Source organism: Oryzias latipes, chromosome 2 (assembly GCF_002234675.1).
Source record: "Oryzias latipes chromosome 2, ASM223467v1".
In the NCBI taxonomy this organism is placed as follows: domain Eukaryota; kingdom Metazoa; phylum Chordata; class Actinopteri; order Beloniformes; family Adrianichthyidae; genus Oryzias; species Oryzias latipes.
Window position 1 is genome coordinate 15,886,728 of NC_019860.2, and position 12,642 is coordinate 15,899,369.

The window sequence follows — 12,642 nt, forward strand, 5'->3', positions numbered from 1 at the left end:
AGCACTGCGGATTCTTTTGGCACCCAAGTATAGCTGTGCAGTTTAGCCCCAAGGTGTGGGTCCGATAAAGACAAACAGCGTGTGCATGTGAGGAAAGTGGACTGAGTTTATTGAGGAGATGCTTGGCATACAACCGACTTCTCCCAAAACTTAGTTGTTGTTTTTTTATACATGGAAATGCAAGGAATTCTGATGTCTACATTCAATAATTCATGAGCTCACGATGAACAAAAAGAGAAATCCTCAGAGGCAGCACAAGGATAATCCCGCCATCTCATTCATGACTCTGAAAGAATACAAAAAAATGACCAAATATATTTCCTTTTAAAAATCCGCTGAATTAAAATTTATGTTCAAGCAGCATATCCGGCAAAATAAATACTGTTTTAAAACTTACCCTGCACTGCCACCTACTGGACAAAAACTTTACTTCAACTCAGACAGAGCCCTATATTTCAGGTTTAACAATATAAAGCAAATCCTGGCACAAAAGTATATTATTTTCTGCAGGTAATGTCTTCTGTTATTCACAAAACTGAAGAAGAGTTTGTATTGGCACACGTGCATCAATCTTTAAAAAAAAAAAAAAAGAACTCAGGTCCTGCTTGGTTTCGTTTTTTTAGAAAAGAAAACGTTTGGTTCTAGACCGAACATGAATTCTGATGACAAAACGAGAAAGAAACACTAACGAAACTTGGAACAGGAAAACAAAGACAAACAGTTCTCTTATTTAACTTTCTTGAAACTGATGCAGTTTGTAGAGAAATCCTGGATAGTGCTGAAGCCTGAATTTCCACGTTCAGGAGTGTGACAGCAGCTCAGGCACCTGTGCGGGAAAATACAAAGATGTTAAAGCACCTGGAGATCATAACTTTGGCTTTATGCTTATAAAAAATGGAAAGCTTTAATTACAGGCCAAACACAATAGTTTGATGAGAGTGAAACTTCAAACATCATCATGACATGCTGGAATAAATAGCTAAAATAAAGAGTGACAGTTCATTTCAAAAACTGCATTACAAAAGATTGTTTTCAAACTAACTAAATGAGATGTAGAATAGTATGAACTCTAGAGGAAACCCTGCGTCAAACAAGCTGCTTTCCTTGGATTTACAGATTATAATCCCACCTGTTTTGTCTTCGCTGATCCTGGTGAAAATAAAACGATGCCTCCTGCTCCCTGATCTTTCCAACTTCCTGAAATACGCACCGGCACGGAAGAGACAACCGCAACGGATGAAGCGATCACATTCAAAGGGTATCGGTAATCAAAAGAACGTAAGCACTGGAGCTGCAGTCTAATAAGGTAAGAACACTAAAACCCAATAGCACATTGGCCACAGATGTTTCTCTAAACATCTGTGATGGAAGGAGAGCATTTTTAATCAATGGTTGCAAGAGAAAAACAGTCCAAATCTTTGGTATTTCTGGCATATTGATGCCTTTCAAAGCTTCCCATGTCTTTCTTTGCATAGCACCTGCTAAGGTTATCTGCATCAACGGCAAAGGCTGTGAGCTATTAGTTGTATAGTTACAATTGCGGAGGTCCCATACCAAGCTTTCAGTGATGAAGATGTTACTTTAAAGAAAAACCTGCAGACCTCCCAAATAGAATCCACTTTCTGACAACCAATCAAGTTATTTTTCTTCATTCAAGGACAGCTCAGAGCGTCCCGGCCGTAGGCTGGAATGTATCAAAGTGACAGAAAAGCACTCGTGGCTTACCGTACTGATATGTGGACATGGCTGGTGGCTGAAGTGCACCGCGTGGATCGCCGGAAACCTCTGGAGTCTTGCTGAGGCTCTGTCGGCCGGAGCGGTGGACGGCCATGGCCACCGCCTCAGCGAACCTGGATAAAGCCGCAGGCCTCTTCTCCAGAGGCGACTCCGATGCGGCCGAGACACACGTCGGATCCTGGCCGGATTCTTCCGTGTGCTCGTTCAGGACTGAACTGTCTGCTTCTGAAGGACACAGAGCCGAAGAGAATGGGACCTCACTGTCATCTTTGAAGAAGACAGGAGGAGGAGGAGGAGGGAATGCAATGTCCTCTTCCTCTTGTACAGCATTCTGGGCAGCTTTCGCCTCCTCACATGGAATACCATGGTTGGTTGAGAGACTTTGAAGGATTTCCTTCTGATTGTCGGCATTAGTGAGGCCTTCATTGAGGTTTTCTCCGTCTTTGAGGTCTGATGGTGCTGCTGGTGTCTCCTCATCTTCATTCTCTTCCGTTTTCTTCTCATCAGCGTCAGATGACGGCTTTTCTGGGGTGTTCTGATCGTCTGAATCATTCAGAGATGGAGGAGAGGCTGGGGTGTCGTCCCCTGGAGTTGATTGACAGAACGCCTCAAGTACTTCTGAGTTCATGCTTTCTGCTCCTTCAGGAGGCGGCGGATTCCCTTTCTCCTCCTCTTCCTCACTGACACGCTCTTCATTAGCCAATAGTTTCTCAGGAACATTGTTCAGCTTCTTTGTGGGAACCACCGTAAACGTCGTCATCCCTCTCCTCTGAACATCCTCGGCCTCAGTTGGAAGGTTCAAATCCAGAACAGACTCCAGCGCCACGCGAATGTCCTTGCTCTCTTGTCGGTCAGAAGTCACGGAAATGCAGGAGGAGACGTTGAATTTCGGGAAGGAGGCAGAACTCCTTAAACGTTTGGCAAGCGTGCCTTTAGACACGGAGGACGTCAGGACTTTGGCGAGAGCCAAGCGAGCGTCCGATAAGTCTTTCCCCAAAAACGTAGGCGGGTGGAGTTTAGAGCCTTCAGGGGACAGAGGCGGAGACAGCGGACGACCAGGAGGGGACGAAGAGCCTGGTGCGGAGTTTGCAGACTGGGACCCCTCGCCATCTTTCTGCTCCTCTAAAGGGTGGAGGGATTCTGTAGGCCAAACATCCAAGACAACAGTTTTTTCTTTAAACAAAGGCTTGTTTAAAAGAAATTCTGCAGAATTATTATTATTATTCTATAGAGAAGTATATAAAATCATGTACTGATAAAAACTTCTAAAGAACACCCTGACATAAGGATCTGAAACAAAAAAAAATAAAGCTAAAAAGTTAAAAGTTAAAATCCATTTGGGTTTGGGTCAATAAAATTAGAAAAGCCAGCCTCGTTGGGTTTTATATCTAAAATTTTTCTTCAAAAAGAAAAGTGCATTCCAAAAGATTATCGTGTTTTCACCGTATTTGTAGAAGGGAATATCACTGAAGTTTTAAACGCCTTCTTTTGCTCATCCTTTGCTGCAGAGAGGCACGGTGGTGGTTGCATTATAATGTGGGCCTACTTCTCAGATGTTTATTGAAAAATAAACATCTGAGAACCACCATTAGCCTCAAGTCTCCATGAAATCTTCAAAGGAAGCTCTAGGAATCAAACCATCAGTGGTAACTGAGCTTTACTTACTAGAAAAATCGACAAGAATCATTCGAGTCAAATGGAGATGTTCTAAATTTACCAGCCTTTGTCCTCGATTATAGATAAACCGATAAATTCCTCACAGAGGAACCAGTAGAAGAGGTTTGAACTTCTGGCAAACAAACAAACACAACGCCTGAACAACCAGGAGGGAGAATTCCCCTCCCTCAGGAGCTCTGAAGAGAACATTGGGATGATGGATTTTCTTTGAAAGAATGGACAAACTGACAAATAGATTATTTATTTTCAAGTAAATGTATGGATTATTTTATTCCTGATCTGGTTTTCGAGCCGTTTTTCCATGTTGATTGCTGAATGTAAATCAATAATGAAACCTGTTGTGACATGCTGTGACAGATTTTTATACAAAAGGCAAAAAAAAAGTGATTTGGAAACTTACCAAAACAAAAAGTACAAAAACAGAAAAAGTATGCAAAAGTAGTAGAAAAATCAGCGCCTAAATATAAAAAAATCCCTTCATAAGTCACTGAGGGGGCGGAGCCAGAGGAAGAAGACGCCAAGAGAATGATGGACGGAGGACAAGAGAAGAAAACAGGAATCGGTCAGAAAAGCTCGGCTTCATCTGCCGGACAACAAAGAACAGATGCTCACAGCAGAAAGCTGGCTGCTATCTGAAGTGTGTTTCCTCAGCCCAGAGTCCAGGCTGGGACTCGTTTTGTTTCCTCATTCAGCAGTTTGGACTCTATTGTTTCTAAAGGGAAAACAGCGGAGGAGTGACAAAAAGGAGGTGCTCATTAACTTAACTGCTGACAGAATACACAAAATGTTTCTCTAAGCTGCAGAAAAATCCAACATCGCCTGAACAGAATGTCCAGTGACCTAAATAAAGGCAGGTCATAGGTCACAGGTCACTGTGATTGTTCTGGTCGGGTTCAATGTAAATCTTAAAAGGAAGCTCTATTAAAATACTAGTTAAAAGCAATACGACTTTCCAGGTTGATTGCTGGAAAGCTAAAGCTGCTTCATTTAACTGATCAATTAGGCCTGGGCGAAAAATCGATTGAATGAATTAATTCAAATTTTTTGTTACGGGCGATGTCAAAAATAACTAAATGGAGTTTTTGTGTAATGGCTCATTTTTGGCTCCCCAGAGCTTCCGTAGCGTCATAGTACACTCGAAACAGCAAGCGACAGCATGGTTACCGGTGAGAGTGGGAAGTTTGTTCCCAAGAAAGGAATAAACTCATCTGTTGTTTGGAACTGGTATGGGTTTACTGCCACAGACGTGGAGGAAGAGACCCCCCCCACACTGCAACATTGGCCTAAAGCCCATCGCAGTCAAAGGCTCTCACTCGCTGTAGCGTGGTACGCACTACATCCTCCTACACACGTAGCGCCCCGACACACATACTCATTCTACAACGCCTATATAGTTAGTTCAGTAGTTAGTTGTTACTATTATTTGTTAATAAAGAATACTGCGTTGTAATTATTACTAGTACCGGTATTTATTTGCAACGCGGCCGCCGGAGGATTTTTTTTTTTTTCAGAGGCGGCAGCGGGTGGGTGGGTGGGGGGGGGGGGGGGGGCATTCCTGCTGCTTCCTCATCTTCGTTTCTTGATTGAATTAAAACCTTAGACCCCAGATATTGTTAATCCTTTAGAAAATGGTGCTACTCTCATGGTGAATGTTTGCCTCCTTTTAGTCTAGACTACAAAGTGGGACTTAAAACACAGCTGGGACTTTAAGGAAGTAAGTAACCTTTTTATTTTTGGACAAGTGAAAACAAGTGTAGAATAACAAAATAAGACAAAAACAAGAGAAAAATGATATAAAACAAGACAATTATATAAAACAAAATTATTAAAACAACACAAATCCAAAAGGGAGTCAGAAGGAGAAAAATCTTGTACTTAACTTTTATTCCAAGAGTGTGTTAGTTTATTTATTATTTTCATCCCAGAAATGGGGGTTACATTTTGTCCTCCGTTTGATTAAATAAAAGCAACATTTGCTTTAAGTTGTCTGCCGTTTGTGCTTATTGCTTTCCTTAAGTGGGGGGGGGGGGGGGGGGGGTCGGGAAAAAGTCGGAAATCGAGTTTAAAAAAATAAAATCTGAGATTTTAATAAAATCGAAGTTTTTATTTTTAAGGCATATTGCCCAGCCCTATGATCAATCCATTTATTGCGACATTTTCATCTCGGTTTAACTCCACTCTCGCCGGACCTCCTGAGGGGAATCGAGTCGACTTAAATCCCGTCGATTTGCTCTACAACACTGTAAAAGGTCTACTGGGATTACCGTGGCATATTTAATCTCCTGCTGGTCAAGACAGTGACTAACCTGACAAACGGGGCAGATCAGGCAAAACCGACAGAGAGGACAAAATTAACATCATTTGAATCAAAAACCAAATCCAGAGATTTTGTCAAAATTGATCAGAAGTCCAAAGCGGTCATTTTACCTTCGACATCTGCGTCTGCAGTCGACTCCGGAGCGGCGTTCACACATGGGGGAGGAAGGGGGGCCTTCCTTTTGGAACTAATTAAGTTAAATTCTACAGACATCTGCATCAAAAAAATGAAAAAACAAAAAAATAGTTAGTTTATTAAATAAAGTTTTTGAGCGTTTGGAGACGAGGAAGCAGAAACCTGCGCCGCTCGCTCGCCGCAGCTGCTGAGGCTGCCTGAGACGCTCTGAGAGGCCAGCATTGGCGGCGGGGGCGCTCGCCTCTTCTTGGACGCGTTTGCAGGCAGGGAATTGCACTCTGAACCCCGCTCCACATTTCTGCTGAGTCTGGGAGACGCCGGAGCGCTCGCCGTTCCGTTCTACAGGGGAATAACGTCAATGTGGATCACTTTGACGGAAACCTATTGTAAAATGCGGCGGAGCAGGACACGTACCGACTGATGTTTCTTCTTCTTCCTTCGGAAAAGGCTGAAGAATCCTCTTTTCTTCTGTTTATTTTCCTTCTTCAGGAGGTCTAGGAGACAATTATCAGCAAAGCGTGTACAGACAAGCGGATAGCGGAGGAGGTGAGGTGACCTCTGCAGGTTCGACAGCCGCACCAACTACAAAAAACGTTCAGAAACTGGTCCGACTTTGCTCTAAAATGGATTTAAACCAATCAGAGCTGCTGTTAACATGATATTAACAGCAGCTCTGATTGCTGCAGGGTGTTAACACAAAACCCACCGACTCAAAGATGCATGTAGGGAGGAAAGATCCCAGAGGTCTCATTAAAGCAACTTTTTAAGAGTTCAGTTGATGGACTGGTGGTAAAATCTAATAGATTTCCGTGTAATGAAGAACGTTTTAGAGCCAAATGAATTCTGGGTTAGAAGTATTTCAGGAAGATCTACGTTTGTTTTTCTCAGAAAGAGGTCAAACTGCAGATTCAGGGGGTGTCTGTACGGTAAATGCAGCAATTTGCTGCAGAGAGAAAGGTGGAAATTTGTGTTCTGACGATAAACAATAAAGCAGCTGAAACAAGCTCTCCTCTCTGTAAACACGGGGATGAAATCTTAGGGTGCATTCAGACGGGAAAAATCCTTTGGTCCGGACAGAGTCCTGAACCTTGCATTTGGTCTGCATGCAGACTGCCGTCAAGCTTGCGGCTCCGCCCGCCGTGTTTTCTACGTCACAAGTACAATCTTTTCTCAAATGGCACCTTTTTTTCTGCTCCTGATTCACACTGATTTGAATATATGCAATTTTAAGCCTCATTTTATTCATACAAGTCCATCATGAGAAAAAGGCCACAAGAACATGTTAAAAATACCAAAAAAACTTCATTTCCATCAGAGTGGGTCTCAGATAATCCTCAAGAGAGACTTTATGTTCCCACTTTCACAATCAATTTTGTGTTTGCACAAAAAAAAAAGATTGTAAAGGAGGGAAAAAAAAGTGATTACAGAAGATAGATTTGTAGCACTCTCGCGTTTTGATTTCTCCCCTTTTTTTTTTTTGACCGGCTAAAAAACAAAAACTTCTGAGTTTGTAAGCGAGCAGAAGTGCCCTCTCTAGAAGGAATCTCAGAGCTAAGCGAAGCTGAGTCCGATTGGAAACTAACAGAGACCACCTCCAAGCGGCCACACGGATTATTGGGGGAAACGAACTCTGGTTCATTTAAAGCGAAGCACACGTGTCCAGTCAGAAGACACCCATACGGGTGCTGTAGGTTTTTGGGTGGACCGGGCCCATGGAGGCTCGTGGTGGAGAAAAAGAAAAGGTTGGAGGTCTGTTATAGTAAAGAAAAAAAAATGTTATAAAGCCGCTTTTTAGTTGTATTTCTATCTTTTTTTTCGTCACAATGTCACTCATTTAACTGAAAACACCTCAAAATAAGGCTTTTCACAGCAATTATTAGGTTAAAATAGATTATTCATTCACAGGTCATAGTTAATCCCTAGAAAAATGAATCGCATGTCAGCACTAATTACAGCAGCTCCTTGACTATCGATCGGTTGGAAAAAGATTTAAAAAATGTCCAGTTTTTTGTCGCGTTTTCCTTTTTTCATAATTTTTTCCTGGTTTACAACCAAACTGAATTTTTCTAAAGGCATCAGACCAAATGTGACATTCACAGAGAACTGAAAGCAGATCAAAGGATTAAAAGTGAACCCCTTGTGTGTCTCTTATGACATACCAGCCTCAGACGGTATGGGACGGTGGGGTCCTTTAAGGCCGTGTCCTTAGCGAACAGCTCCCTCAGGCCGTGATCGTTTAAGCTCCGCCTCAGGTCCAGTGTCTCGTTGGACTGAGAGTCTCTGAGCAGGACGGTCGTTTCCACGTGAAACTCGCACTTGTCACACACAGCTGGAAGCAGCGTCTCCAGAGGCAGGTTGGGGTTGACTCGCACCACCGTCTTGTGGGACTTCTTGTAGTTGATCAACAGACGGACTGTTGCCTGCAAGGAAACATTCCACTCTCTGAAGTCAAGCTATTGCTTTAGATTTTATTTGTTTGATTGTTTGTTTTACCTCAGGCACGTACGGTCTCTTGGTTTTCTCCTCTGTCGCTTTGGGCTTCAGCACCATCTTCTCGGCCTCCAGCAGACCAATGGGGGAATTCGGCTTGAAGCTGATGCTGTTCTTGTTGGTGGACAGAAACTCCACCGTGTAGTCAGAGGGATTGAGGTGGTAACCAGCACACAGAGTCACCAACAGGTCCATCACAGGTTTACTAAAAACAGAGGAGAACATTGGAGGAGGGGAAACAGAACCACATAATGGTTTTAAAATCCCACTACAATCATATATTTTTTTGTCAAATTATTCCCATTAATCTTTAATTCTGATTGTTCAGTTTTTAGCCAAAATCAAACAGATTTTGCCGTTTAAATTCTGGGTTGTGGGTGGGACAGTTGGAGGAACCCCACCCCCCTCCCCGTCGCTAAGAGCTCTCTTTGAGTGCGCCCTTATAGTCTGAAGATAGCATTAGCGGCGCAAAAATAATGGCGAGCAATATTGGATTAATCCAATACAGTTTTGAGCCAAAGGCTAGCTCAGACGAGCACATGAGGGTTGAAAGCGGGCCAGGGTGGCCAGGTGAACCTTTGCCACGCCCATTTCAGAAACTATGTGAATTATTAGAGCTTTTTCTAGCATCCGGTTTTTCTTATCCAACGCTACTTGAATTAAGAAAAACTCAGAAACGCATTTTTGATCATTAATAATTTTATATAGGCCCTCTGCTATGACAAAACACTACAAGAACATGTTAAAAACACACACACAAAAACAGACTATTTTCACTGGAGTGGGTCTTGAAACAACTGTGGAAAAGAAAGTACCTTCCATGAACAGTGGCGTTCTTCTCCACCCCCCCTGGGAGAACCACAAACAGAGAGTGATTTCTTTCCAAAGGATTCACTCGATCATCCATTTCTGCGGACATGAAGGAGACTCTGTTCAAGTTCCACTTTGATCATCTTTTGATCTATTGTAAAAGTGCGGAGTAAGCTAGTAGTGGGGAGCTAATGGCCCGCCCACCATGTTTTCTACGTCACAAATACTTTGTCCACCGCTCCTGATTCACAACGATTTGAATAAAGAAATACCCAGATATATGTCCTCCATCAGGAAAAGAAAAAATGCCACAAGGTTGTTAGAATCACCAATAATTTTCATCAGTGGGTCTTTCAGCTGCTGGTTGGAGAATCAACCATCTTTATGTTCCCGCTTTGCACAAAAATGAGATTGTAAAGAAGAAGAAAAAAAGTTTAAAGATTGTAAAGATCTGTGTTGCACTTTGTCACATTGATTTCTTTTTACCATCAAAAAAACCTTTTCTAATTTGTAAACAAGCAGAATTCCCATCCCCAAAATTTAGCCAAATAGTTCAATAATTAAAAAAGTGGACATAGTTTACTGAATATTTACAGATTATTTTGTTATTTTAAATTTTTTTTGAAAAATAGCTTGATTTTTAAATTGAAAAAAAAAAAGAAAATCACAAAAGGAAACAAAAACGTATTTTTCCCCTGAATTTGCACACACACACGAAAAACCGTTAGCTTTCCTCGGATGGGAAACAGGATCGTCCAAAGCTGTAAATAATTTGCATTAAGTAGCTATAATCATCATTTTGAATCTCATTTTACTATCAAGACTTTAACTTTTGTCTTTAAACATAAAAAGATTACCTAAAACGACAAAACTTAGCTATAACTTAAAATAATTCCGGCTTTGCCAATTTACAGCAGGCAAGTCAAAAAAGAAATGTGTGACGTCAGAATTTTTTTTATTTGTGGGGGTAAAAAAAACTTACCGAAAAACGTTGGTGTGAATTTAAAGCCACTAGTGACTCCTTCCAGGGTGGAAAAGGCTGAAGTTTTCCCCAAGCCTTCGAGTCAGTCTCATAAACTTTAAAGCCTCGGTCCGTTAAAATCAAATTCTTAGAAGTGCTAGCTAACTGCCCAGCGGCGCGTGCCGGACCAACAGCTGTGTGCGTGTATTTGCTTATCAACACGCACGTGCTTGTCACCGCGCGCACTCATGCGGCTATGGAAAGCAAAAGGGGCCACTCCCACTCCGCCTCCACACATGTCCGTCCTTTTAGTCGAATATTCTTCGTTTTCAACAACTTTTCTCCTCATTTTAAATCAGGAGATTTAACAAAAGTCAGCAACACATTAGGAGTCATTTTAGTTATATTTATAATGAGGTGTAGTTTCTTGATAGAAAATGAAGAGGACTTCTGCAGTACTTTCTAAAACAAATAAATCATCTATTAAATAATCCATATATCAGCAATCAGTTGTGCTGCATACAGTGTTAATAAGAGCCATGGTTTTGTCTGAACCGTAATATTCCTTGTAAAAGAAACATGTGAAATTGGTGTCAATTTAAATCAAATCTATGAAATGATTACATGAGTATTTGGTCAGGAAAGCTTATAATTATGCTTTTAAAAAGAAGTATTATTCTACAAGAGTCTACTCTAAAAATATACATATTTATTTAGACAATTGTTTTAATTTTCATATTATTTAGTCGCTTTAGCATTTAAAAATACTTGAAATATCTAAAAAAAATTAGGTGAAATTATTCTATCGTCCATCCCACCCGGGACGGTGCCGCTCTTCTTTCTAGAAACATTTCTGCTAGCCTTAGTCTGTTAACCTGACAATCCAGAGACGAGACCCGGGCGCAGAGCAGCAGTGTAAAACGCTCCTCTGAGCCTCCCTTAGGGTTAGTGCCGGTGCAAAACCCATGCAGGGAAAGTCAAGCAGGTCCTAGCTTTAGCTTATGTGCTGAAAGACAAATGAAAGGAGCGCGTCTTAGAAACCTTAAAGTGACAGACAGCAGTACTCACAAGCAGAATTATGATGTCATTAAATGCGGTTTATTAAACATTCGATCCATTTCCTCCAAGTCCCTCTTAGTCAATGAGTTAATTACTGATAACAATCTTAGTCTTTTAGCCTTAACAGAAACTTGGCTCCAACAGGATGACTATGTTAGATTGAATGAAGCAACCCCCCCCACTTATGCTAACTATCAGAAATCCAGGATTTCAGGGAAAGGAGGTGGTTTGGCAGTAATATCACAGTCTAGCTTACTTCTCAGTCCTAAAGTTAAAAATGCTTATAATTCATTTGAAAGCATCATATTGTCTTTAAGTCACCCAAACAGGAAAACTCGAAAACCTGTTTTACTCATAATTATTTATCGCCCCCCCGGCCCATATTCAGAATTTTTAACTGAGTTTTCCGACTTCCTATCGACTATTGTCTTAGATTCTGATCAAACTATAATATTAGGGGATTTCAATATTCATGTTGATGACCCCAGTGACTGCCTAGGAACGGCTTTTGCAGCTTTATTAGTTGATGTTGGTTTCACCCAAAGTGTAAATGAACCCACTCACTGTCATAAGCACACTCTGGATCTTGTTCTAACCCATGGTATAGAGATCAGCCAGCTGAGTGTCCTTCCTCTTAACCCCATCATTTCTGATCACTTTATGATTACCTTCCAGCTTACACTGGAACATCCTTCTGTCCCAGTGAATAAGAAACAACTTAGAAGAACCTTAACTGACCGTTCTGTGTCTGAGTTTAAACACACAGTTCAGCCAGTACTTAGTGATATTCTGAGAAAATACTCTGAGACCAGCTCCCATAGTATCAGTCCTAGTATAAATGACCACTCTGTTAATGATGCCTTACAAGCCCTCAGGAGTACACTCGATGTTGTTGCCCCCTTGAAACCTAAGTTCGTCAGACAAAACCGAGTAGCACCGTGGTTTAACGCTGAAACTCGTTCTCTTAAACGAGAAACCCGTAAGTTGGAAAGGGAATGGCGCCGCTCCGGTTCAGAGCAGTCTCTGGATATCTGGAAACATAGCCTATTAAATTATAAAAAAGCTCTGCGTAGAGCTAGAAGCCAGTACTATTCAACCTTAATATCAGAGAATGGAAACAATCCAAGATTTCTTTTTAGCACTATAGCTAAATTAACTCGCAGTCAGAGCTCAGTAGAACCACATGTTCCTGTTTCTCTCAGCTCTGATGATTTTCTTACATTTTTCGATAGTAAAATCTCAAATATTAGACATAAGTTAAATCAAGTTATTCCTACTATCAGCCCAGAACAGGCTGAAGCGGTAGAAATGGAGGCATCCATAGAAACCTCTGTAACATTAGACTGCTTCACTGCTGTGGATCAAGCGGAAATAACATCAATTATTACGTCCTCCAAATCCTCAACGTGTCTGTTAGACCCAATTCCCACTAGACTTTTTAAAGAAACTTTTCCCC

At 41.4% G+C, this 12,642-nt stretch overlaps 2 protein-coding genes across 2 annotated transcripts; both read right to left on the minus strand.

The window, feature by feature from the left end:
* Positions 1-840: 840 nt before the first annotated feature.
* LOC111946304 (cordon-bleu protein-like 1) lies at positions 841-6,617 on the minus strand. Its single transcript, XM_023949807.1, has 6 exons — positions 6,573-6,617; positions 6,281-6,448; positions 6,029-6,205; positions 5,842-5,944; positions 1,726-2,877; positions 841-1,197 (listed from the first exon to the last, which is right to left on the minus strand). Exons 1-6 carry the CDS (start codon positions 6,615-6,617, stop codon positions 1,118-1,120), a joined length of 1,725 nt encoding a protein of 574 aa, XP_023805575.1. The 3' UTR covers positions 841-1,117.
* Positions 6,355-10,230, minus strand: LOC101163061 (cordon-bleu protein-like 1). The gene is made up of 4 exons (XM_023965307.1): positions 10,149-10,230; positions 9,172-9,265; positions 8,360-8,561; positions 6,355-8,286 (listed from the first exon to the last, which is right to left on the minus strand). Exons 2-4 carry the CDS (start codon positions 9,261-9,263, stop codon positions 7,981-7,983), a joined length of 600 nt encoding a protein of 199 aa, XP_023821075.1. The 5' UTR covers positions 9,264-9,265; positions 10,149-10,230; the 3' UTR covers positions 6,355-7,980.
* Positions 10,231-12,642: the final 2,412 nt, after the last annotated feature.

What these genes read in the sequence shown, in the direction of transcription:
- LOC111946304 (XM_023949807.1), bottom strand. Translation starts at nt 6,617, where the DNA reads ATGAGACCTCTGGGATCTTTCCTCCCTACATGCATCTTTGAGTCG. An exon ending in AGAAGAAGAAACATCAGTCG is followed by an intron (nt 6,206 to 6,280) that starts GTACGTGTCCTG and finishes ATTCCCCTGTAG; the next exon opens with AACGGAACGGCGAGCGCTCC. An exon ending in TGCAGACGCAGATGTCGAAG is followed by an intron (nt 2,878 to 5,841) that starts GTAAAATGACCG and finishes TTTGGCCTACAG; the next exon opens with AATCCCTCCACCCTTTAGAG.
- LOC101163061 (XM_023965307.1), bottom strand. Translation starts at nt 9,263, where the DNA reads ATGGATGATCGAGTGAATCCTTTGGAAAGAAATCACTCTCTGTTTGTG. An exon ending in AACGCCACTGTTCATGGAAG is followed by an intron (nt 8,562 to 9,171) that starts GTACTTTCTTTT and finishes CTCTGTTTTTAG; the next exon opens with TAAACCTGTGATGGACCTGT. An exon ending in AGAGACCGTACGTGCCTGAG is followed by an intron (nt 8,287 to 8,359) that starts GTAAAACAAACA and finishes GTTTCCTTGCAG; the next exon opens with GCAACAGTCCGTCTGTTGAT.